Source organism: Vipera berus (assembly GCF_964194415.1).
Source record: "Vipera berus genome assembly, chromosome: 17".
NCBI lineage: Eukaryota > Metazoa > Chordata > Lepidosauria > Squamata > Viperidae > Vipera > Vipera berus.
Genome location: NC_138220.1, coordinates 6,478,797 through 6,504,845, shown reverse-complemented (window position 1 = coordinate 6,504,845; position 26,049 = coordinate 6,478,797). Strand labels below are relative to the sequence as shown.

The window sequence follows — 26,049 nt, the reverse complement described above, 5'->3', positions numbered from 1 at the left end:
CCGCTCGAGCATGCCTGGAGCGCTGCGGTGCTGACGACTCTCCTGCCCCGGGCGGCGCCATCCAAAGCCGTCTGGGTTAAACAAAGGTCTCGCTTAGCGTTGCGGTCGTCAAGTCGAGGACTGCCCGTTAAAGGGAATGCAGTTCCCAGCTGGCGAAAAGGAAGGGACGAAGGATGAACTTTTCCTGCTCTTCCTTCCTTGAAAGCAAAGCTTGCGACGTTCCAAAGACATCAAGGAGGTACATCCCGACGGTGAGGACAATTAACCGGTGGAACAGCTGGCCACCAGAAATCGCGGGCGCTCCATCCCTGGAGGTTTTTTAAGAAGAGACTGTAGACGGTCACTTGTCTGAGATAGGTCCTCCTGCTCGAGCAGGGGGTTGGACTAGATGACCTCCAAAGTCCCTTCCGATTGACTGGATGAGACCCAGTGCTGAGGAACGGAAGACATCCCCTTTGCGACGCCTGCTAACGGGCGCTAGAAAGCCAGAATAGAAAAACTGCTTACAGCAGCCAAAGCTCAGAAATCGACTTTTTATCTGCAGAACATCCTCTACAAGAGCAGTCTACCTTAAAAGCAGAGATCTGGTCGTGACTTTCCCAGAGGCAGAGCTACCTGGCCACCGTGAAGTGGGGGAATGCTCGGCTAGAGAAGACTTCGGATTACGATTTACCAGTGCTTCATCCTCTTAACTCTGAACATAGGCAGATTCCAACCCGGATCTACTCAATCCTTTTCTCAGATCCCGAGGACAAACCGTCCCGGCCACCTCTTGCGCCCCAACACCAGCCTGGCGCCGCCTCTCGCGGGCGCCTGGCCGGAGGGCTCAAGGGCCAGGCGGAGCAGCACGGGCGCGTGGGTCCTCTCCACTCCCCCGCTCTTGCGTGGAAGGGGGCGAGATCCCCGGGGTAGGAAGGCTTTTGCAAGAGAAACACAAAGTCTTACAACTCGGAGCAGGGAGAGGAACGGGCGGGCTGCTCCTCCTGCCCGGCAGAGGCGGCAGGCAGGCAGGTGGTTGCAGCTGTGAGCTGGAACAGGAATGCCTTTCCCACACACGTTGTTTGTTTGACACACACAGTGGGCGGAGGGGCTCGCATGCGCTCACACACACACGCACGCACACAGAGATGATCATCACCGCTTTGCCAGTTTTATTGCCATTACCGCAACGGCACCTTTCCCCGCTGTTCCCTAAAGAAGATACAAAAATCGGATTTGCTTGGAGGCCTGGTGGTAGTGGCGGTGGCTGCCCCCCCCCGGAAGAGGGGCAGCCTGCAAGTCCGTAGGGTCTCCGGGATGCCCATCTCTCCCCACGGGGAGGAGGCGGCGGCCGAGGGGGTCTCCGCTGCTTTGCCACAGGAAGGTCAGGACCCCATCACTGCTCCTGTGGAGGAAAACGCAACCTGTGTTAACACCTGCAAGGACACCCACACCCACACACACACACCCAAAGCGGCGTTGCTCAACCCTGACGTGGTGGAGGTCTCCCGATGTGGGGCCAAGACCCTTTCCTGCCCTTGGGAGCGGGTGGGGGGGGGGGAAAAGCAGGAAGCAGAACTGATCAGTTCCACAAACCCCCCACCACCACCAAAACCCAGGTGGGGGGGCAATGCTCCCCCTCCATCTTCCCTACTCAGCTGCCCCACAGATGTTTCCAGAAGGGAAAGGTCTCTCTTGCACCAGGAGCGGGGGTGGGTGGGGGTGGGTGGGAAAGAGAAGAATTAATTAGGGGCAGACGAGAAGGAACAATGAAGCCGAGGTGGGATGGGATGGATCAATAAGAGAGAAGCCAGGCTGAGGGGAGAGGAAGGGGGGGGGAAGCCCAAAGCCGTTTCTAGGTTTCCAGATTGCAGACCTCCCACCCCACTCCGGAGTTTGCATCTTTTTATCTCCGGATCCCGCTCGGCAGACAATAGAAACCAGTCGCCTTTTCTTGCGATGCCAAATCGGAGCACAACACGGACAAGATGGGTGTGCTTCCCCACCCCCACCCCCGGGATGTGGTTTGCCAAGGGCTGGACCCCGAACCAGCAGCAATAGCACTCAAGACTTTGTAGCTTTGTAGCCCCTTCTAAGCGGTTTACAGGCTCAGCCTGTTGCCCCCCAACAATCCGGGTCCTCGTTTTACCGACCTCGGAAGGACGGAAGGCTGAGTCAACCTTGAGCTGGTTAGGATTGAACTGCTGGCAATGGGCAGAGTTAGCCTGCAATGCTGCCTTCTAACCACTGCGCCACCACGGCTCTTAACGCAACATCTGATCAGCTACAGCAGGGGTGTCAAACTCAATTTCATCGAGGGCCGCATCAGCATTGTGGTTGCCCTCAGGGGGCCGGGTGGGTATGGCCTGGGTGGACGTGGCCTACTGGGTGGGTGTGGCTAGAGTGCGTATGGCCTACTGGGTGGGTGTGGCCAGCTCTACATCGTTCGCATCAAGGGTGCCTATGGGGGCCTGGGCAGGAGTGGGACAGATCTGAGGGTCTCTGGCAGAAGGAGGGTCTCTGGGCCAGGGCCAAGGCAGTGGGGGCCGTTCCCTCACTGTTTCCAGGATGGCTTCGCAGGCCGCATGAAAACACTTCGCGGGCCGGATCTGGCCCCCAGGTCTGGTGTTTGACATGTCTGAGCTACAGCAACAGCAGTAGCATTTAGACTTATATACCGCTTCACAGGGCTTTACAGCCCCCTCTAAGCGGTTCACAGGCTCAGCCTGTTGCCCCCCAACAATCCGGGTCTTCGTTTTACCGACCTCGGAAGGACGGAAGGCTGAGTCAACCTTGAGCTGGTTAGGATCGAACTGCTGGCAGTGGGCAGAGTCAGCCTGCAATGCTGCCTTCTAACCACTGCGCCACCACGGCTCTTAATGCAACATCCGATCAGCTACAGCAACAGCAGTAGCATTTAGTCTTATATACCACTTCACGGTGCTTTACAGCCCCCTCTGAGCGGTTCACAGGCTCAGCCTGTTGCCCCCCGCCCCCCCCCAATAATCTGGGTCCTCATTTGACCGACCTCAGAAGGACGGAAGGCTGAGTCAAGTTTGAGCCGGTCAGGATCGAACTGCGGGCAGAATTAGCCTGCAGTACCGCCTTCTAACCACTGCGCCACCACGGCCCTTCCCTGGATTTATTCAGCCCCAGCCCACTCTTTTCTTGTCGTCTTCTCTTGCAGGTAAACTTGGGTGGCGGAGTTTAGGAAGGCACCAGGGACACGCAGGGATCCCCCGGTGGACGTTGGCCGGGCGGTGGGCGTCTGCCGGGCGTCTGAGTTAGAAAGTCCAGCGAGGCGGCCTCCGTTTCCGAGAATTTGCTCATGAGGTTGGGAGCTGCTGCTGCTGCTAGCCCCCGGCGTGAGGGGCCTGGCGGAGACTCACCTTGATGAATCTCCCGTGGAGAAGGTAAGGAGATTGGAAGTCGTGTTGGCAGTTTGAGTACGCCATGCCGAGCCCCATTCCTGAGCCGAAAGCGAGCGGCCAGGTCTTTCCTGAAAGGAAAGGGAAACAGTAGGGAACGCAGGCTGCAAAGGGGAAGGGCAGAGACAGGGAGAGGGAGAAAGGAGGAAAGGGAGAGATAGGGAGAGGGAGAGAGAGAGGGAAAAAGGAGGAGAGGGAGAGAGGGGGAAAGAAGGAGAGGGAGAGGGAGAGAAGGAAAGGGAGAGGGAGAGAGGGAGAAAGGAGGAGAGGGAGAGAAGGAAAGGGAGAAAGGAAGGACAGGGAGAGGGAAAAAGGGAGAGGGAGCAGGAGAGGGAGAAAGGGAGGGAGAGGAGGAGAGGGAGGGAGAGAGGGAGAGGGAGAAAGGAGAGGGAGGGAGAAAGAAAGGAGGGGGAGAGGGAGAAAGGAAAGGGAGAGAGGAAGAAAGGAGAGGGAGAGAGGAAGAAAGGAGGAAAGGGAGAGAGGAAGAGGGAGGAGAGAGAGGGAGAAAGGAGGAGAGGGGGAGAGGGAGAGGGAGAAAGGAGGAGAGGAAGAGGAAGAGGGATAGGGAGAGGGAGAAAGGAGAGGGAGAGAGAGAGAGAGGGAGATAGGGAGAGGGAGAAAGGAGGAGAGAGAGGAAGAAAGGAGAGGGAGAAAGGAGAGGGAGAGGGAGAAAGGAGAGGGAGAGAGAGGGGGAAAGGAGGGAGGAGATAGGAAGAGGGAGAAAGGAGGAGAAGGAGAGGGAGATAGGAAGAGGGAGAGAGAGAAAGGAGAGGGAGAGATAGGAATAGGGAGAGAGGGAGGGAGGGAGAGGAAAAGAGAGAGGGAGAGAGCCCAGCAAGGCAAAATCAGGGAGTCTATGTTGCCTTGAGGTGCCTCACTCTCTTGGCCTTGAGACGCATTGTGTAAAGTGTTAATACCACTTTATAAGGCCTTGGTAAGACTACGCTGCATCCAGTTTTGATGGCCACAGTACAAAAAAGATCCTGAGACTCTAGAAAGAGGGCAGAGAAGAGCAACAAAGAGGATCAGGGGACCAGAGGCTAAAATATATAAGGAATGGTTGCTAGAATTGGGTAGGTCTAGTTTAATGAAGAGAAGGACCAGGGGTGACAGGATAGCAGCCTTCCAGTATCTCAGGGGCTGCCCCAAAGAAGAGGGAGTCAAGCTATTCTCCAAAGCGCCCGAAGGCAGGACGAGAAGCAACGGATGGAAACTAACCAAGGAGAGAAGCAACCTGGAACTAAGGAGAAACTTCCTGACAGTGAGAACAATTAACCAGTGGAACAACCTGCCACTAGAAGTTGTGGGTGCTCCAACAGTGGAAGTTTTTAAGAAGAGACTGGACAGCCATTTGTCTGCAATGGTGTAGGGTTTCCTGCTTGAGCAGGAGGGTTGGACTAGAAGACTTCCAAGGTCCCTTCCAACTCTCGTCATCCTGCAGTGCATCTCTCTGACCGGATTTTACTCACTTGTTCGTTTTAATATTAGCTTTCCTCACTTGAGATTCGGGGTTTGTTTTTAAAAACATCGAAACCCGGTTAGCTGCCCTGGGTGCATGCTAGGGTAGAAGGCCAGGTGTTGATCAAGGCCTTTGCCAAGTCTGCTCGCCACTCGGCACTACCACGTGCCTGTAACCAGCGAGGTTTAAGCATTTCCTCGCACTTGTTCGCATAAGCCATCCGAAGCACACCAAGCGCCTGGAGCAAGATACGCGCCCAGTTTCTCTCCTCCGCAAAAACCGCCTCCATTTATTTTCTCACCAGATTCCTACCCACCGTAGGCGACGCCAATCTTGCAAGCCTAAACAAAGGGCGGAGGTGAAGCCCGGGAGACACACAACCCCGCCTGACAAGGGCTGATCCCGCAAAATGGTGGCCAGGAGGAGGGTAAGACCTCCGGCTGGATCCCCCCCGAGGAAGGGGCAGTGGGGTGCCCGTGCCTCGGAGGGCAAAGGTGGCGGGGGCTGACCCCTTGCCCAGCCATAGGCCCTGGTCCGAGGGCCGGAAAGAAAAGCAGGATGAAACGCGGAAGAAAAAGTCTGGACCCCTCGGAGGAGGAGGAGGAGGAGAAGGAGAAGAAGAAAGAGGAGAAGGAGAAGAAAGAGGAGAAGGAGAAGAAAGAGGAGAAGGAGAAGAAGAAAGAGAAGGAGAAGAAAGAGAAGAAGAAGAAAGAAGAGGAAGAAGAGAGAGAAGAAGAAAGAAGGAAGAAGAAAGGAGAAGAGGAAGAAGAGAAGAAGAAGAAAGAGAAGGAGGAGGAGAAGAAAGGAGAAGGAGAAGAAAGAAGAAGAAAGAGGAGAAGAGGAAGAGGAAGAAGAAGAGGAGAAGAAGAAGGAAGAAGAGGAGAAGGAGGAAAAGGAGGAGGAGGAGGAGAAGAAGGAGGAGGAAGGGAAGAGGAAGGAGAAAAAGGAGGAGGAGGAGAAGAAGGAAGGAGGAGAAGAGGAAGAAAGAAGGAGAAGAGGAAGAAAGAAGGAGGAGGAGGAGGAAGAGGAGAAGAAGGAAGAAGGAAGAAGGAGGAGGAGAAGAGGAAGAGGAAGAAGGAGAAGAAGAGAAGAAAGAAGAGGAAGAGGAAGAAGAAGAAAGAGAAGAGGAAGAAGAAGAAGAGGAGGAGAAGAAGAGGAAGAAGGAGGAGAAAGAAGAAAAAAAAAAAAAGAAGACAACTCTCTCACTCACTTTTGAAGAAGACCACGGAGAAGACCACGCCCAGGCCAAATCCCGCAGCTGAAAAGGAGAGAGGAGGAAGGCTTTAAGGCAGGCGGTTGGCTTCCCACCAGCCTTCATCCAGGGGAGGGTTTCGCCTTCCAGGCAAGCGGACCCTGGACTCCTTGAAAGGAAGGTCCTTTGCCCCCTTCCCCACCCTTCGCACAAGACCCCCCACCCCACCCCAGCTGCCTTCTTTCATGCAGGAGGACCTCAACCAGTTACGGTGGGTGCCAGCAAGCCTGATGCCTCAGAAAGTGCCATCCCGGGGTGTGTGTGTGTTTGTGTGTGTTCCTTGTTCACAACTGCACCCTTCCTCCCCATCTCCCTGCAAAACATCTCCAACTGCTCCCTCTTCCCCTTCTGGGGCAGTGACGGAGCACGCCCCCCCTCCCCAAAAATCTGCTGATGCAAATCCCACCCCCCCTGCCCTTTAGTTTTTCTTGCGTTGATTTCCCTGGCAAGGAAGACCTTTCGCCTCTTCTTGCTAGGAAGTTAAAAGGCTGGCCAGGAGGTGCCAGCTGTTTCACCAATTTCACCAATTTTCTATTTATTTTTTTATTTTAATCCCATTTATATCCCGCCCTTCTCCGAAGACTCAGGGCGGCTTTACGATCTAAAGCACAAAATCAATCTTGCTTCGCAAGATGCTGTCGCCCCATCTCACCCCACCCAAAGGAGGGGAGGACGAAAAAAAAGGCAGGCCCGAAGCTGCAGAGAGCGGCGCGGCTCTCTGCCCACGCTCAGGGACTCTCTGCGGCTTTCGGGCAGCGCCAACGGGACGGAGATGCGATGAAAACAATCGAGTCTTCACAGCTCACAGGCTGTTTCCAGATGCGGTTGGACTGCACGGCCCCGGGCTGGTTGGGAAGGATGTGAGTTGTGGTCCTACTACACATCTGGCTGGCGAAAGGCTGGACTCCTCCCGTCAAGAGAGAGAGAGAGAGAGAGGAAAAAGCCGGCTGGCGTTGGGCAGATGTGCACCCGAGGACTGATTCTTCTTTGGGGGATGCTCCGGCGTTGGAAAAGATCCAGCTTGGTTTTTGTCGTCGTGAGACAAACTCAACAACCTCCCGCAAGGCGGGGGCCCTCCTGGCAGTTGTACCGCACTGCAACCCCTGGGATTCCAGCTGTGCCGGTCCCGTTTGGAAAGCTTGCTGTCCCTGCACATCTGGGCGACGGGCCGCCAAACCCAAAGGCAGGCAGGATTCGGGTTTGGCAGCCAAACAGAGCAAATCCGATCCTTTACTTATCACCGTTTCCAGATGGAGCAGCTGGTGCCGGACTGTGTGTGTGTGTGTGTGTGTGTGTGTGTGAAGAGTTTGTGCTGTTTAAAAACCATCCACCATCTGTGGGGATCAATCGAACGTTTGGCATTCACCTGGTCTGGCCCATTTTGGGAGAGCGATCGGTGGAATTCAGGAAGATAATTATGGCAAGGGCCGGACGGGCACCGCCAGGCGTTTGTGGGGACAATCCTGGCTTAACGACGCTGGTTTTAAACTTACAGCCCCACAACACTTTGTGAGCCACGCAGAGTTGTTTTAAGATGAGAACCCAGAGTTGTTTTAAGATGAGGACCCAGAGTTGTTTTAAGATGAGGACCCAGAGTTGTTTTAAGATGAGGACCCAGATTGTTGGGGGCAATTAAGCTGACTTTGTAATAATGCTGCTTGGGGGGGGTGTGTGAAAGCCGTAATAAGCAGGCATATACATAGAATGAAGGCTGATGCTAAGCTTGTAAGCTGCCCTGAGTCTTCGGAGAAGGGCGGGATATAAATGGAATAAATGGAATAAAGATGGGTGTCCGGATAAATAACGGCATTTTGTTTCGTTCCCCCGCCGCTAAATGAAATGTTTTTTTCAAAACACATCTGCTCCAAACCAGAAGACTGGGCTTCAGTGGCCCTACTGACTGGGGACGATGGGATTGGAAACCCCAGTGCCTCTGGAAGAAAAAGAAAAAAAAAGGCCCAGTGCTGGGAAGGCTGGGCTATGGAGTCCTTTCTGCAACACAGTCTTCCTTTGGGTGATCTTCAGATTTCTAACGGTTTCGAACGAGCAGGTGGAAAGGACGAAAAAAAAGAGTTGTTGTTATTTGGGTGTGATGGAAAAGGAAGATGGAAAATATTTTGGAGGAGCTGGAGGATATGTGGCAAATAGGACAGGAGCCACACGAGGCGTGGGCACGCGCAGGTTTACTTCTGACCCCGTTCCTAGCTTAAGTCTTTGGGTCAGTGACCCTAACCCATCTTAACACCCTCCTCTCTCCCTGGGGGAGGGGGGGGGGGAAGAAAGGCAGGCAGGTTCACAATTGCAAAAATTCCTTTTTATCTTGGCTGGGGAAGGGACCTCGTGATTGGCAAGCCTTCCGGGTCTCCCGCGGCAGCCGAAGATGGGGACTCTTGTGCTCTTGGGCTGAGCACCGCCAAGGAAACAGCAGGGATCCTCCCTGGGCGCGCCGGATTTGTGGAACCGTTTGCCGGTTGAGCTCCGGATGGCGCCCGACCTTCGCTCCTTCCGACGCGATCTGAAGACCTACTTGTTCGAACAAGCCGGCCTGGCCTGATGGGTGATGGGTTTGGATTTTAATATTGTTTTAGTGCATTTTAACTTATGGTTGTTAGTTCTGGGCACCTTGTTTAATCTTTTTTTAATATTTGTATTCTTGCATTTTTATAGGTTTGCCCTGTTCACCGCCCTGAGTCCTTCGGGAGAAGGGCGGTATATAAATATTATTATTATTATTATTATTATTATTATTATTAGTATTAGTATTACTATTATTAGTATTATTAGTATTAGTAGTATTAGTAGTAGTATTACTATTATTACTATTAGTATTAGTAGTATTACTTATTTATTATTATTATTATTATTATTATTATTATTATTATTATTATTATTATTATTATTATTATTATTATTATTATTATCCTGCTCCAGCCTTTTTGGGAAGAGCTGGAGGGACAATTGCACCAAGTGCAACTCCAGAAATATTCCGCAAAAGAGCCCGTGGCCCTGTGGGAGGAAGAGGAGAAGGCAGACAAGCTGGCAAGCGAGGAGGCCTCGGAAAGAGGAGGCCAGGGAACCCCACCGGCCGAGGCCCTGCTTTGGATGCCTCCATTTCCGCACAAGACAGCCGCTTATTTGAACACTGGGAGTGTATATGTGTGTGTGTGTGTATGTGTGTGTGTGTGGGGGGGGGGAAATCAGCCAAACAACTAGGACAGATGTTTCCACTAAACTTTGCACCTCCAGGCCAGCCTTTTGGACTTTGCGACAATAAAAGATGAAAGGTTTCGCTTGCAAACAAAACAAGAGGGCCGAGAAGCAGCGGGGGGGGGGGGCTTTAGGGACCCCCCCTCCCCACCCGCCACCCCCAGCTACAAAGGCCTCCAGGGAATGGTGGGGGAAGGAACATGTGGACAATCCCTTAAATAGGAGCCAGCGGTGTGCTGCAGCTGCCAAAACAGCCAACACAGTGCTCGGCTGCATTAACAGAGGGATAGAATCAAGATCAAGTGAAGTACTACTACCACTTTACAATGCCTTGGTAAGGCCACACTTGGAATACTACATACAGTTTTGGTCACCTAGATGTAAAAAAGACGTCGAGACTCTAGAAAGAGTACAGAGAAGAGCAACAAAGATGATTGGGGGACTGGAGGCTAAAACATATAAGGAAGAGTTGGGAATGTCTAGTTTAATGAAGAGAAGGACCAGGGTGGACATGATAGCCTTCCAGTATCTCAGGGGCTGCCCCAAAGAAGAGGGAGTCAAGCTATGCTCCAAAGCGCCTGAGGGCAGGACAAGAAGTAACGGATGGAAACTCCTCAAGGAGAGAAGCAACCTAGAACTAAGGAGAAATTTCCTGACAGTGAGAACAACTAACCAGTGGAACAACCTGCCTCCAGAAGTTGTGAGTGCTCCAACACTGGAAGTTTTTAAGAGGAGACTGGACAGCCATTTGTCTGAAATGGCATAGGGTTTCCTGCCTGAGTAGGGGGTTGGACTAGATGACCTCCGAGGTCCCTTCCAACTTATTCTTATTTTTTTTCTCTCTCTCTCTTTCTCCCCCACCCCTCCTTCTCTGAAACTCAGCACTTGCTGGTTTACAGAGAAGAAGAAGAAGAAGAAGAAGAAGAAGAAGAGAGGAGGAGGAGGAGGAGGAGGAGGAGGAGGAGGAGGAGGCTTGAAAAATCAGAAGCCACGCTTCCCCCCCGCCCCCCGCCGAATCAAAGTTTTAAAGGACTTGCAGGATTCGCAGCTGCCCGGCCAGTAAAGGGTTCCTGGAAAAACACACACACAGTCGTTAACAGTTGGTCCGCCAGGTGCCCCAGAATCTGAAAAACCGCCTCATCTTCCCGAAAAGGGGACCCAAGGCCAGCAGTGGCTGATAGGTTACGTGCAGGACCTTTAACTAACCAGCCCAGATCCTCCAGCTCAGGAAGAGAGGGGTGCCCCCACCCCAATCTCTCAACCACAGAGCTAGCAAGGCATTTGGGGGTGGGGGGGGGGAAAGAGAGGCTACCTTACTGGCAGAGAGAGACTCGGGCAAAGTTCCGGCGCGAAAATGGAATATTGAACAAAACAGAGCTGGAAAGGGATCTCGGAGGTCATCTAGTCCAGCCCCCTGCTCAAGCAGGAGAGTTACAACAGTTTAGTGACGGCCCTGAAACAAGTGACTTATGATCGTTTCGCCCCCCACACTTAACAACCGTTGCAGATACCCACTCACAGTCTCTCTCTCTCTCATCAAAATTCAGACTCTTGGCAACCGGTTCATGCTTACGACGGTCACGTGATTCCCCTTTTGCGACCTTCTAGCGAACAAAGTCGACGGGAAATCAAGGCTCGCTTACCAACCAGGGTTCCTAACTGAACAACTGCAGCGATTTCACTTAACCACCGGGAAGGCCGTGAAACGGGGCCAAACTCAACTTAGCCAATGTCTCTCACTTAGCGACATAAATTTCGGGCTCAGTTGCGGCCGTTAAGCCGAGGACTACCTGTCATCTCTGTCAAAAGTTACAAGGCCGCTGAGAAAAAGCGACTCCAGGGCCGTTTCTCACGCTTACGACGACGGGAGTCCTCGCCGTGCGACCGTCACCGCGCCCAACGTCAGCAAAGCACTGATCACGTGAACTGGCTCCATTTTATCACCCTTCTCGCCGCCGCTGTGAATCGCTGCACTCGTCAAGTCACACGGTGCGCTGCAACTGCGACTCTCCCAGGCCCAGCGGCGGGCAGATGCAGACGAGCCACGGACTCCAGCGCGTGACACCGTCTTGGATGCAAATGAAACCTGAATCATGCGTGTTCCCGTAAGGCGTTAAGAGCGTTTGGAAGAGACGTGGCCAAGCGGGCTGAGATAAGCAGAGGCTGGCAACAGCCAAAAGGGCACTCTTGCCCAACCTGGCGAGGTCGAGGTTCAGGCTGGCAATGCCCAAATGTGCCATGTATTGCCTGGCAGCAGAATCGACGGGCGTCGGGTCCGTTCCCTCTTTTTCCCCGCTGCAGGAAATGAGGCTGGGGAGGGTCTTTTCTGCCTGTCTCCTCCCACCCCCAACATCGCAAGGATTCGACGCCAGGTTAAAGCCGCCTCCGTCTCTCTGGATTTGAGCTTGGGGGAACTTGGCACAGAAAAAACGAGAGCCCTGGGACTGAGCCACCAAATGGAGGTCAAAGGATAATTTTTTCCTCTTCCTGTGTTAATATCTCGATCCGAAGGATCGATTCCGCCTTGCTTTGGCGTCAGCGAAGGGCGGCACCTGACGTTCCCCAGACACTCTTTTGAGTGCGAGGAGGGCTTAGGAATTACTCGCCCAACAGGGCGACGCTGGTTTGTGCTTAGCTCTGCAACTGCACCCCTGGCACCCTGCACGCACGCATTAATTGCCGGGTACAGCTGCAATCAGCATATCGCTCCCGTTTGTAACCGGGGGCCAAAACCCTTGTGCCTAAACATGATGCCAGGCCAAATCAGTGGGCGCTGAGAATTTCCTGCCGGGCACCTTTTGGCAAGGCTTTGGCTGGGGAAAAAAAAAAAGGCAGGCGTGCCGGTTACGCAACGGGGAACCTGCTCTTCAAAACAAGCCCAGGGATTTCAGCAGAAGCGCGGTTGAGGCGAGGACACGGCGAAGCTCGGCAGGTTACGCCAGGTTAAACTGACGGGGTTGCCTCGCCAAGAATTGCCTATCGAGAGCAATTATTCATGTCTCCTGTGGGCTTACCGGATCACACACCAGATAATTTCTCCCTGTCTGCTTAAGCAAGATTCTTCTGACTCATGGGAAGCTGCTTGGCGGTGGGCGCGCGGCGGGCACAAGTAGCAGCCAAAGGGGTACCGGTGGTCCATGAACACCTGCCTTGGCGTCTACCAGCTTCTTGGCCAATCCCGTTTCTTGGAGTTATTAAAAAAATAAAATAAAAAAATCTCTTCTATCGAGGACGGAAACCAAGAACGAAGCCCCCGGCAGCTTTTCCCTGTCGTGATTTGGTTTACCCATATGCCACCAGCCTGCGGGAAAGGTCAAAGGTCAGCAAGTAAGGTTAGGCGAGCCTTGGCACCCAGGTGGGAAGGCAGGCAGGCAGGCAGAGAGGAGGGCAAGTGGCATTTTGACAAAAACCCGCAGCTGGCACGTTACTAAAAGGGCTGCGAACGGACCTCCGGCGTGTCTTCACGTTTTCAAATCTGCCCCCGTGGTCTCCCCCAGCCCGAATCGGGGAACCCTGTTCTCTTTAGATCCTGGATCCCCTATATCAGGGGTAGGCAACCTTGGCTCTTTTATGACTACTCCTGGACTTCAACTCCCAGAATTCAGGAATTCTGGGAGTTGAAGTCCACGAGTTATAATCTTATTTTAACTGGGGTTTTATTTATGCAGGGACAAATATAACTTTTTTTAAAATTTGTTTTTAACTTTTGTATCTTGGTTTTTTTAATCACCCTGTAAACCGCCCTGAGTCCTTCGGGAAAGGGCGGTATATAAATGTAATAAAAATAAAAATAAAAATAAATAAATAAAAGAGCCGAGGTTGCCTACCCCTGCCCTACATCAAGCTTTGTTCTCACCCAGCCTGCCTCCTCCACCTGTTCTGCTTAATGTCTAATGATTACTTGCACAGGAGAGAGCCAGACAAAATTGCAATTACCCCGCGTCAATCAGATACCGAGTGATTTGCAATTCAAAGCGGCCCGTGTGCCTTTTTCCCCCACCCCGCCCCGCTCCCACCCACCCACCCACCCACCCCACACCCCAATTGCAGATAAACAAGTTTTATAATACGAAACTCAAGAAACTGTGGGAAGAAGGTGTTGGCTTGCAGATAGAAGCTTTGCGATGCCTGCCAACTCGAAGACGGCGGTCTGGGCGCCCGGGGCACCACCCTAGGCACAATTTCCTTCCAAAGGGTTTTCGTGCCCAACCCATCTCCCCGGCTCCTGGCGGCGAGGGGCAAGCGAGGCGAGGTGCACGGGGAGGAGTCAAGGAGAGGCGCAGGTTGGCTGGAGGAGCATCTTTGCGGCCCTGTGTTTTGTAAACATTTCCTGCAGGAATGTGACTGCTTGGAGGCCTGGGAGTCAGGGGAATTTCGAGGCTGGGATTTAAACTTTAAAAGGAGAATGCCAGAGATGGGCGAGGCTAAGAAAGCGAGGGAAGAGAGATGGAGGTGGAGTCAAGAAGTGATTTTGGCCCGTTAACTTTCAGAACGGTTCGGCGTTTGGGCGTGAAGCCATTAATATTTCAGCTCCTTTCGGCATTTTCCTCTCGGTCCATCCAGAATAAGATTTTGCCATGCGGCCTTCAAACGTTCCCACTGAGAAAGTAGTTTAACTCGGGAGGGGGGGGACTTTAAACTTGGCCCTCTTAGGGACTTGTGGACTTCGACTCCCAGAATTCCCCAGCCAGGCATGCTGGCTGAGGAATTCTGGGAGTTGAAGTCCACAAGTCCTAAAAAGGCCAAGTTGGAAGACACACACCCCCCGTTAAACTAAATGCCAGATAAAAGGTAAAGGTTCCCCCGCACACGCGTGCTAGTTGTTTCCGACTCTAGGGGCCGGTGCTCATCTCCGTTTCAAAGCCGAAGAGCCAGCGCTTCTCCGAGGACGTCTCCGTGGTCATGTGGCCGGCATGACTAGACGCCAAAGGCGCACGGAACGCTGTTCCCTTCCCACCGTCGTGGTCCCTATTTTTCTACTTGCATTTTTATGTGCTTTCGAACTGCTAGGTTGGCAGAAGCTGGGATGAGTAACAGGTGCTCACTGTTACATGGCACTCGGGATTCGACCCGCCAAACTGCCGACCATCTAATCAACAAGCTCAGCATCCTAACTCCCAGGAATTCTGGGAGTTGAAGTCCACGAGTCATAAAAGAGCCAAGGTTGCCTACCCCTGATCTATTCCCTGAGCATCACAGCTCTATAATTTACTCAAGCCAGCCCAGCCCACTGCCGACACGTGGAACAGAGAGTTGTCACACCTATTCCTGGTTCGTCATGTTTCATTCTGCCTCCGCTAGGACTCAACTGGGTGGGTTTAAGCTGAGGCAGCTCTCTCCTACAAATAGGTCTATACCAGGGGTCCCCCCAATCTGTGGGCCATAGCCCACTCGTGGGCTGGGAGGGGTTTGCAACCAGGCCACGGAAATGGCCAGCGAGTGCTCGCGTGCGCACGTCCTCACTTGCACAAACAGCGGGCGAGGGTGCGTGCTCCACTTAAGTGAGTGGCATGCTGGCTGTTTGCTCAAATGGAGCCACGTGTGCTTGCAGGTCTGCAAAGCCGGAAACGTTGGGAACAGCTTCCTTCGCCTTAATCATGGGTAACTATGACGTTGGATGACGGAGAATCTCCATAGACAGTGAGCAGGAGACACAGCCCGTCTCTTGATTATTCAAGTTTTTTACGTGCAATTAAAGTCATTTGACAGAAAGGCATCATAAAATATATTTTGTGTGTGTGTGTGTGTGTGAACTGTTCCTCTATTAGACAACTGCCTTAAGCAGGCATACTACATTTTTCAACAGCGTTCTTCCTTATCCACAGGCAGTTCTCCACCTGCAACCTTTCATTCAGTGACCGTTCAAAGTTACAACGGCGCCGAAAAAAAGCGAGGATTGTTTTCCACATTTACAACTGCTGCTGCATCCCCCACGGCCACGTGGTCAGACGCTTGGCAACTGGTTCGTATTTGTGACGGTTTCAGTGTCCCGGGTTCAGGTGATGAGATGTTTGCGACCTCCTGACCAGCAAAGTCAATGGGGAAGCCAGATTCGCTTGAGGACCACGCGATTCCCTTAATAAGCGCAGAGAGTCACTTCAGAATCGTGGCAAGGTCACAAAATGGGCAAAACTCACAACCGTCTCACTTTGGGTTAGAAATCTGGGGCTCCCCTGTGGTCATAAGTCAAGGACTACCTGTGGCTGTTTGGACAAACACACACCAAGCAGAGGAAAATAACTAAACCCTTTAACCACTAGGTAGGTTTCATGCTTTTTTCACGTAAACATACTTCATATGTCAGCAAATAACAATAACAGCTAAAATCCCTAAAATCATCTAAACATTGGCTGGGTGACTGGGGCAGACTCTCTCTTATTCTCTCTCTCTCAGCCCAACCCAGCTCCACAGGGCTGTTGTTTTGGGAACGTAGGAGGAAGGAGGAGTATTGGGTACGTTTGCTTCCTTGGGTTATTTATAAAAAAAGACAGGATAAAAGCCATAACCGACCTTCGCTCTTTTCGCCGCGACCTGAAAACCTGGTTATTCGAGCTTGCCGGCCTGGACTGAGGGATTGGGGTTTTAAATTCCTAATTTAATTTTATTCTGTTTGGGGCTAAATTTAATTTAATTTATTTTGAACTTTTGTATGTTCTATTTTCATTGCCCTGTACACTGCCCTGAGTCCCTCGAGAGAAGGGCGGTATGTGTGTGTGTATGTATATATGTGTGTGTGTGTGTGTGTCTGTGTGTGTATATATATATATGTATGTATGTATGTATATGTATGTATGTATATTTATATGTATATATATAAATTCAGGCGTCTCCAATGTTAACTGTTGTTAGTTAGTTATATATGTATGTATGTATGTATGTATGTGTGTGTGTGTGTGTGTGTAAATAAATCAATCAAATAACTAACTAACTAACAGTTAACATTGGAGACGCCTGAATTTGAAAAGCAGATTGTTACTATATTTTTGTGCTCACACGTGTTTTTTTTTTAAATATTGCAGACCGTCAGGAAGCCTTTTTTTTTTAGCAAAAAGGGTGAGGCTAAAAAGGGCTTTTTTTGGGGTGGGGGGACCCTGCTCAGAATGCGGTCCCAAATGGAGGAAGGGGCAGAGGTTTTGCAAGGGCTCAGCCTGGAGACACACAACCCCCCCCCCACCTCCCAGAGGGAGATGATGTGCACCCCTATTTCCCACGTAAAAAGCCCATCCTGAGCAGCCTCTGGTGGTGGTGGTGTGTGTGTGTATGTGTGTGTGTGTGTGTGTGTGTGTGTGTGTGTTGCAAACGGCTTTTTAAATATCTTTTGCAAAGTGGGGCGCAGCCGTCCCCCCCCTCCCCATTCCAGGGCTTCCGCAAAGGAGCTTCCACCTTTTTGCAAAAAATGCATTTTGAAAAGCATGCAATGCAAGCGGGGGAATGGGGGGGAGGCTGCCCCATTGCAAGGTCAGGGAGAAAGGGGTCAGCCCCAGACCAGGCCTCCCCCCCTTGCTGCCCCCTCCCCTGCCTCCTGCCCCCTCCCCTCCCCCCCCCCAGTCCCCTCACCCAGCTTGACGGCGGAGTCAGCCAGACAACGGTCCCATTTCCTCCCTAGATCGCCCTCCGACGCCATCTTGGCCGCTACCCGCCTCCGCTGTCAGTCAAGAGTCCTCCCGCCTCCCCCGGGCGAAAGCCTCGCGAGAGCTCCGTCCGCTCCGTCGCAAACCCAGCCGACCTCGCGAGAGCTTGAAAGGATGAGGCGGGGAGGGGGAAATTTCAGAGGGCGCTTTTGGTTTTCCTTTTTTCTCCGTCCCGCTTCCGGGCGCGTCTGTTGCCAAGGGCAACCGAGGGTACCCCTGGCAACCTGGTGCCCATGTTGACCTTGGGCAAAGTAGGCCCGAAAGGCAGGCAGGGCCAGCCTAAGACGGGGAAATCCTTTGGCATCCCCCTCTTCTGGGGGGTGCAGACCTTCCTGGATCTTTTGATTTATTAGTTTATTGATTATATTATTATATTGTATCATATTGACCACTTTGATCCTGCTTTCTATAATCCAGGGGTCTTCAAACTTGGCCCTTTTATGATTTGTGGACATCAACTCCCAGAATTCCTCAGCCTGGCTGAGGAATTCTGGGAGTTGAAGTCCACAAGTCATAAAAGGGCCAAGTTTGACGACCCTTTGCTAATTTTAATGGTGACATTTCTGAAAGTGTGAGAAAGAGCTGGGAATAAGCTCCCCCTCCCCAGACCGATCCCTGCCTCTTGGGTCAGTGTTTCTTGGGTGGACTTCAACTCCCAGAATTCCCCAGCCAGCATTAGTTCTGGGAGCTGAAATCCATTGATCTTGGCTGGGGAATTCTGGGAGTTGAAGTCCACCCAGCTTAATGAGGCTGAGGTTGGGACACACGGACACACACACACACACACACATACACACACACAAACACAGCTTCAGTGAAATGAAACCATGGGGTTTCTGCCAAACCACCATTGGCTGAGTCTGAAAGATCGTGATTTTAGAACAAATAATCAAGGATGGTGATACTTTGGCTGTGCTTTTGAGATGTTCCTTCTCATAGGGTAGGAATGAAAGTAACTTTAAGTACAAAGTGCCCACAGTTATCCAATAAATCGGAAAAGATTTTTCACTGCTCCTACATCTAATTACTGCCATCTTTCAGCTTTTAGGAGAAAGCGTGTTTGAAGGTTAAATTTACTTCTTTAAAAAATAATAATAAAAGCACCAACGTGGGTAAGACCACACACTGGTATTTGAGAGCTAGTAATGTTAATAAAGGGACGCGGTGGCTCAGTGGGTTAGGACGCCGAGCTTGTCGATCAGAAGGTCGGCAGTTTGGCGGGCCGAATCCCGAGTGCCGCGTAACAGAGTGGAGCGCCTGTTACTCCTCCCAGCTTCTGCCAACCTAGCAGTTCGAAAGCACGTAAAAATGCAAGTAGAAAAATAGGGACCACTATGGTGGGAAGGTACTGTTACTCGTCACAGCTTCTGCCAACCTAAGTTACACTTATAAACGTGCAGTTTTCTCCCTGCTACGAAAGAAAACCCGCACAGATTTGTACAGATCAGGCTGCTCGCTGTGAAAGGAAAAAAAAACCCAGCCAGAATTGCTATTTTTCTTTGATTATTTGACAGCCCTGTGGAAGCCTGATCATGTCATCTTCATTATGAAAAATGGATGATATTATCCTGAACTTACCTTGACTTTTTAATAGCGGGGAGGGATAAATTCCCCAGCATATCACATTTTTGTTTCAGAGAAAATTTTCCGTCAGATTGTTTCCAAGGTCTGCCTTTTCTCTCCCGTGCTCAACCTCTCCCTTTTTCCTTTCATAAAAAGTGATTTTTTTTCTTGTCTTTTTTGTCCAGGAGTTGGAAACATTTCCCATTAAGCATTTCCTACCCCTTGGGATAAAGGTTAATGGAGGAAGAAAAGCCACGCAAAGGTCAGTGGGATTTTGTGTTGATAACAGATAGGCCAGCAGTTAAAACTCATCCAATGTAATTGTAGACATTTATTATGGGACGCCCCACATTACACAGGTTTTACAAGCACTTTTCATAACGCCGAGCCTGAATTACATAAAAGATTCTGGCTGGCTTAAATGGATTTAAAGGAAGGTGGGAGAAATTCAACATGGACTAGCCAGGAAAAGCAAAAAGGGAATTTTCACATTCCGAGATAATAGTCTTGCTTTTCTTTCTTCCCTGTGAACCCTAAATTGCTGGATACAGCAAAATCTGTTGGATTTGCAGCCACATATTCAGCTTGGGGCGTCCCTCTTTCGGTTCCAACAGCATGTCTGAACTGTCCCACTCAGTCATCTAGAAAAGAAAGACTCCATTTGTTTTTTGCCAAGAGTATACTTTACTGAAGGGATGCGGTGTGGCTCAGTGGGTTAGGACGCTGAGCTTGTCGATCAGAAGGTCGGCAGTTTGGCGGGTCGAATCCCGAGTGCCGCGTAACAGAGTGAGCGCCTGTTACTCGTCCCAGCTTCTGCCAACCTAGCAGTTCAAAAGCACGTAAAAATGCAAGTAGAAAAATAGGGACCACTACGGTGTTCCGTGTGCCTTTGGCGTCTAGTCATGCCGGCCACATGACCACGGAGAAGTCCTCGGACAAGCGCTGGCTCTTCGGCTTTGAAACGGAGATGAGCACCGGCCCCTAAGTTGGAAATGACTAGCACACATGTGCAGGGGATGATGAATCAAAAGTCGGAATTAAGATTGCTGGGAGAAATATCAACAGCCTAAGATATGCAGATGATACCATTCTAATGGCAGAAAGTGAAGAAGAACTAAAGAGCCTCTTGTTGCGGGTGAAGAAGGAGAGTGCAAAAGTGGGCTTGAAACTCAACATTAAGAAAACCAAGATCGTGGCATCCAGCCCTCTCAATTCCTGTCAAATAGATGTGGAAGAAATGGAGGTAGTGACAGATTTTATTTTCTGGGGCTCGAAGATCACTGCAGACGGGGACTGCAGCCAAGAAATTAAAACATGCTTGCTCCTGGGGAGGAAAGCCATGGCAATTCTAGATGGCACACTAAAAAGCAGAGACATCACCCTGCAACAAAAGTGCGTATAGTCAAGGCTATGGTCTTCCCAGTTGCAATGTACGGCTGTGAAAGTTGGACCATAAGAAAGGCTGAGCGCCAAAGAATTGAGGCTTTTGAGCTATGGTGCTGGAGAAGACTCCTGCGAGTCCCTTGGACTGCAAGGTGATCAAACCGGTCAGTCCTAGAGGAGATCAATCCTGACTGCTCTTTAGAAGGCCAGATCCTGAAGCTAAAACTCAAATATTTCGGCCACCTAATGAGAAGGAAGGACTCACTGGAGAAGAGCCTCATGCTGGGAAAGGTTGAGGGCAAGAGAAGAAGGGGACGACAGAGAATGAGGTGGCTGGATGGAGTTACTGAAGCAGTAGGCGTGAGCTTAAATGGACTCCAGAAGATGGTAGAGGACAGGAAGGCCTGGAGGAACGTTGTCCATAGGGTCGCGATGGGTCGGACATCGCAGCTGACAACAACAACAATGCTTTACTGAAGCTTAAATGGTTACAGAGGTAGCTTAAGCTGAATCTGAGGTTTCCCCGTGCAATGAAGTGCTTGTATATTGTTTAGGAAAGAGGTGCTTGTTCCCAGCTCTGCATATCTTTACTTGACCTTGGCTGGCTGGACCTTCTCAGAAGACTCAGCTGGGCTTCCATCCTCCCCTTCTTGCTTCCAGTCCAATTGTCACCTCTCCCCCTCCCCACCATTGCTAGTGTCAGGCTGTCAACTCATGAACCTTGGATAGGAATAGGAGACACAGCCATGACAGCGTGGAGCTTTTCCACCAGCTGAAATGTACCCTATGAAATAAGAAATGCACAGCATTTAAATTGTTAGAATAAAGTCAGCTATTTCTGCCAAGAAAAAACAAAAACAAAACAACCACCAAGTATCTCCTCTGTCGTTGCTTTCCCCCTTTCTTCTTCATCCTCCTTTGATTTCATTTATACAAACTTGTCACGAAGGAACATAAAACTCTTTACTATCTGATGCACCGCACAGAAATCTCCTTAAATGGCCATGATGTGCCTGGGAAATGTCCTGGAAACCTTGTTCCATTCTGCTTTTCCTTCCGTTTGCTTCACTGGTTGAACCGTTCAGGGGTGGGTTTTTTTGGGAGTGTGTGTGTGTGTGTGTGTGTGTGTGCGTAGGGTGGGCAAATCAAGAAAGATGTGACGCACATCTGACAGGCTTTGAAAACCCTTAAAAGAATGCAAAACATCTCTGTCTTTTTGTTGAATGCTTTCCGCTGCTCTTAAAGGAAAGGAAGCCTTGCTAGAAATCAATAAATAAATAAATCCATTTTTACTTAGCTAAGCCTTAGGAAAGGGCATATTGTCACTGACAATGCGATCCCAAATACCCCTGATTAAAGACATATGGATGCAGCTTTGTAAAGGCGTTCAGCTGTCAAGCTAACCTTTCTTTTGTTTCGGCGCCATGACACACAACGCTGCCCCTTTTCTTTAGGGCTCTGATAAAATAAACCTTGCTTGCTCTCTTTTTCTCTCTGTGTGTATATATATATATATATGAAAACTAATAAGTTTGAAATGCATATCAGTCTCCCTTAATTCTTTGTTAGCAATTTAAAATTTACACAAATATGAGCTGTCACCGGTATGACTACTGCCTGTCGATGGCCTTCAGGTTAGGCTGACACAGGAAATAAAGATTTGTCCCATGTTTGGGGCCTAGCAAGGTAATCTAAAAAATAGTTAACAAGCATTTGACACACACACACACATACACACACACACACACACACACACACACACATATATATATATATATATATATATATATATATATATATATACACACACACACACACACACACACATACATACATACATACATACATTTTGGATTGCTAACAAAGAATTAAAGGGATTTAAATTAAATTAAAGCAATCCAAAAAATTTACACAAATATGAGCTGTCACTGTGTGACTACAGCCTGTGCATGGCCTTGGGTTAGGCTGAAACAGGGAATAAGATTTGCCCCATGTTTGGGGCCTAGCAAGGTATTCTAAATACTTAACAAACACTTAACATATATACATATACATACATATACATACACACACACACACACACACACACACACACACACACACATATATATATATATATATATATATATATATATATATATATATATATATATATATATTTGTTTTCTGTATTCACACACTTCTCCCAGAAGAACGAAGCTGAAGTCACCAGCCTGAGGATGACGGATGAAAATTTTGTCGAAATGTTGCCCTGATACCTCCAATTCTACGTGGGGAAAAACCCGAATGATCAAAAATCTACATATATATATATGTATGTAAATTTTAGATTGCAATCTAAAATTTACACAAATGTGAGCTGTCACTGTTGTGACTACTGCCTGTCAATGGCCTTCAGTTAGGCTGAAACAGGAAATAAATATAAATAAATATATATGCCATATAAATAAATATATATGCCATGTTCTATGCACATAGTTGAAAGTTTCTTTAAGATGTTTTTTAAGTTCGTTTTTTTCTCCAGCTCGCTTAAGAGGTGAGATGTTCTGCAATGCTTAAAACAATTCATTGAAAAAGCAAGATGGAACGTAACCTGCCAAATTCCTAGAGCATAATTTGAATGTGAATTTGGACATCAAGGCAGCCTAAGAGCTCAGTTTAGTCATGGCCAGATGCAATTTTAATTCAGAAACATGTGCATTGAGTTTTTGAAGGATAAGTCATCCCCTTAGTACTCCTTTCTGAACTCATTATCCCCCCCCCCACAAATCTGTAGTTCAAGGAAAGAGTATTTTCTGTTACCCGTGGAGAGACAAATGATGGGCGGTTTGATTCGCTATAAAAAAGAAAAAAAGATCAAACAGCTGCTTTTGAGTTGTGCCTTTTTTCTTCTGCCTTTACCCCAAATATTTGCATTAAGTTCACGGGCCAAAAAATGTTTGTACTCTCAGCCTGAGGGAAGTAGTTTGAAATGAGGACCAGCTGCTTGTCCGCAACTGTTTATAGGAAGGCTGTGTTTTAAATGATTACATTTGCTAGGTTGAGCGGAGGGCGGACTCCAAAGCCTCGCCTAGAGAGGATTCAAAGCATATGCTTGCAAACATGCTCAGATGGCTTACGTAGGCAGCCTCTGCACATCGCATCAAGCCCCGTTTTCTTTAGCCAAGAATTGCTGGATAAGCATCGTTCGGTTGGGTTCACACAGCACACTATAAAACACCCATTGGGAGAATGCAAGGAGGAACCCATGCACTTGGTTCTTTCCTAAATTGCCCTACCAGGTAGAGCCCTGGAAATTTGTTGCATTTAATAAGACGCGACGTATTATTTTTATTCATGATGGTTTAAGCCACTCGAAAGCCACTCGATGGAGATTTTTTTTTCCCTTCATCCTAAAAGGCAGAGTACAGTTCAAGTACAGGTTCCAATTTAGGAGCAGAAACCAGGTTTCAACCTAAAGTAAAACGCATCACGTCTGATTGAAATATGTGGCGTCGAGAACATTTTGGCAATTTTAATTCAATATCGCTGAGGATTCTTTTTGAGACTGTCGGATGACCCTAACCCTAACCCTAACCCTGGTCATAGATCATTGCAATTTTGAGAACAAGCTTTTACAAGGTGCCCAACCTCATTATAGGAGTCGGTTAACCCCAAACACCCTGCGTACTCCTGCCTGGGTATTAGCGTCTCCGGAGTGCCTCTGATGCGATTGCTGAAATGTAAGGAAATGAGTCTTAACTGGCTGTGGAATCCTGGTTAGTTGCGAAGTCGTGTCCGATCCATCGCGACCCCCTGGACAACGTTCCTCCAGGCCTTCCTGTCCTCTACCATCTTCTGGAGTCCATTTAGGCTCACGCCTCCTGCTTCAGGGACTCCATCCAGCCACCTCCTTCTCTGTCGTCCCCTTCTTCTCTTGCCCTCGATCTTCCCCAGCATTAGGCTCTTCTCCAGTGAGTCCTTCCTTCTCATACTGCCTTGTTGTGGCGAAGGGGCTTGCGCAGTTCAATGAAGCTATGAGCTATGCCGTGCAGGGCCACCCAAGATGGACAGGTCATAGCAGAGAGTTCTGACAAAACGTGATTGACTGGAGAAGGAAATGGCAACCCACTCCAGTATCTTTGCCATGAAAACCCCATGGACAGTGGAATCCTATTTCCTTTGAAATGTGCCTTAGCAACCTGCCAGAAAGGTGAATTGAAGGGAAGGAAGCCTGAAAAATTGTAGCCATTCTGAAATTAAAAAGGTAAAGTTTCCCCCGCACGCGCGTGCTAGTCGTTTCCAACTCTAGGGGGCCAGTGCTCATCTCCGTTTCAAAGCCGAAGCGCCAGCGCTTGTCCGAGGACGTCTCCGTGGTCATGTGGCCGGCATGACTAGACGCCAAAGGCACACGGAACACTGTTACCTTCCCACCGTAGCGGTCCCTATTTTTCTACTTGCATTTTTTACGTGCTTTCGAACTGCTAGGTTGGCAGAAGCTGGGACGAGTAACAGGCGCTCCCCCTGCTACGCGGCACTCGGGATTCGACCCGCCAAACTGCCGACCTTCTGATCGACAAGCTCAGCGTCCTAACCCACTGAGCCACTGTGTCCCTCTCTTCTGAAATTAGGTGGCATTTATTATCACAGGAGGCATAAAGAACCTCAGCCAGGGAACCCTGGCGATTAGAAAAATTCAAATATAAGAAACTCATCAACTCCAGGAAGGAGTGAAATCGAAGCAGGAGAAAAAGGCAATGGAAGGACTTTGCCCGTTTGCCTATGGGGTCTCCATAAGGGAGATGTCATTAGTTGCAAAAGGTGAATTTGGGGTACCAGGAATCACCCTGAATTCCCGGCTCTCCTGTGTATTTGCAGTGATGGAAAAGAGGGAATGGATTCCTCCACGAATTTCCAACTGGTGGTTTGGCTTCCAAACCAAGAGCATCTTGTGTCAGGAAATGGTGACTCCCGTCGGAAAAGGTAGCGTGGTTCACCTCTGGCAGGGGAAGAGCTGAGGTCACCGAACATGCGAAGGGGATCCAGTCCATCTTGAGTGCAGGTTATGCTTCGTTTGGCATGCTTCCCCCCAAAAGGGGCCTTCATTTGTGCTTCTCGCCCTTCACTCTGCGGCAGTTTCTCAAACTTGCCAACTTTGAGGCGTGTGGGCTTCGACTTGGCTGGCCGGGGAATTTTGGGAGTTGAAGTCCGCACACCTCCAAGTTGCCAAGTTTGAGAAGCTGCTCTACAGTTTTGGCAGGGAGAAATCAACTTTCGGTTTCTGCAGATTGATGGGAGCCAAGAAGCGTAGGCTGGTGCATGGGAATTGTAGTCCAGCTACTGGAGGAATGGCGGGAAATGATTAAACGTGGAATCCAATTCATACTTGGGACGATTCTGGAAAAGATAATCAAGCAATGAAACACCTAAAGGCAAACAAAGTCATTACCAAAAGCCAAGATGGGTTTGTCAAAAACAGATCGTGCCAGACCAATCTTATTGCATTCTTTGACCAAGTGACAAAATCAGTAGAGGAGAGGAATGCTGTGGATATAATTTACTTGGACTTCAGTGAGGCATTTGATAAAGTAGATCACAACCTTCTACTCAATAAGATAGAAAAATGCGGGTTAGACAGCATCACCACCAGATGGATTCGTAGCTGGCTGACCGGCCGTGCTCAGCGTGGGGTCCTCAATGGAACCGCATCTACATGGAGGGAAGTGTGTACCAACGGATGGAAACTCATCAAGCAGAGAAGCAACCTGGAATTAAGGAGAAACTTCCTGACTGTTAGAACAATTAACCAGTGGAACAGCCTGCCACCAGAAGCCGTGAATGCTCCAACACGGGAAGTTTTTGTCTGAAATGATATAGGGATTGGACTAGATGACCTCCCTTCCAACATTATCACTTATTATTATTATTATTAATTATTATTATCAACTTTTATTCATTAAAGATAATTATAATAATTATCATTATTATAATAATTATCATTATTATTAGCCCTAATAAGCAGGCATATACATAGAATGAAGGCTACTGCTAAGCTTGTAAGAACGCCCTGAGTCTTCGGAGAAGGCCGGGATATAAATGGAATTAAAATAAAAAATAAAATAAAATAAATCATCAATTATTATTATTAACAATAGCAATAACAATCAG

General features: G+C 49.5%; 2 protein-coding genes across 2 annotated transcripts in view; one reads left to right on the top strand and one right to left on the bottom strand.

Annotated features, from left to right (window-relative positions):
- CAPZB (capping actin protein of muscle Z-line subunit beta) overlaps nucleotides 1–26,049 on the top strand; it is a 96,933-nt gene that overhangs the window by 11,811 nt on the left and 59,073 nt on the right. The gene's annotated exons all lie outside the window — the stretch shown is intronic.
- On the bottom strand, nucleotides 1,126–17,003 carry LOC308675894 (MICOS complex subunit MIC10-like). Its single transcript, XM_081341516.1, has 4 exons — nucleotides 16,883–17,003; nucleotides 6,077–6,124; nucleotides 3,369–3,478; nucleotides 1,126–1,384 (listed from the first exon to the last, which is right to left on the bottom strand). The coding sequence occupies exons 1-4, from the start codon at nucleotides 16,947–16,949 to the stop codon at nucleotides 1,376–1,378; spliced, it is 234 nt and encodes a 77-aa protein (XP_081197642.1). The 5' UTR covers nucleotides 16,950–17,003; the 3' UTR covers nucleotides 1,126–1,375.

What these genes read in the sequence shown, in the direction of transcription:
- LOC308675894 (XM_081341516.1), bottom strand. Translation starts at nt 16,949, where the DNA reads ATGGCGTCGGAGGGCGATCTAGGGAGGAAATGGGACCGTTGTCTGGCT. An exon ending in TGACTCCGCCGTCAAGCTGG is followed by an intron (nt 6,125 to 16,882) that starts GTGAGGGGACTG and finishes TCTCCTTTTCAG; the next exon opens with CTGCGGGATTTGGCCTGGGC. An exon ending in CTCCGTGGTCTTCTTCAAAA is followed by an intron (nt 3,479 to 6,076) that starts GTGAGTGAGAGA and finishes CTTTCCTTTCAG; the next exon opens with GAAAGACCTGGCCGCTCGCT.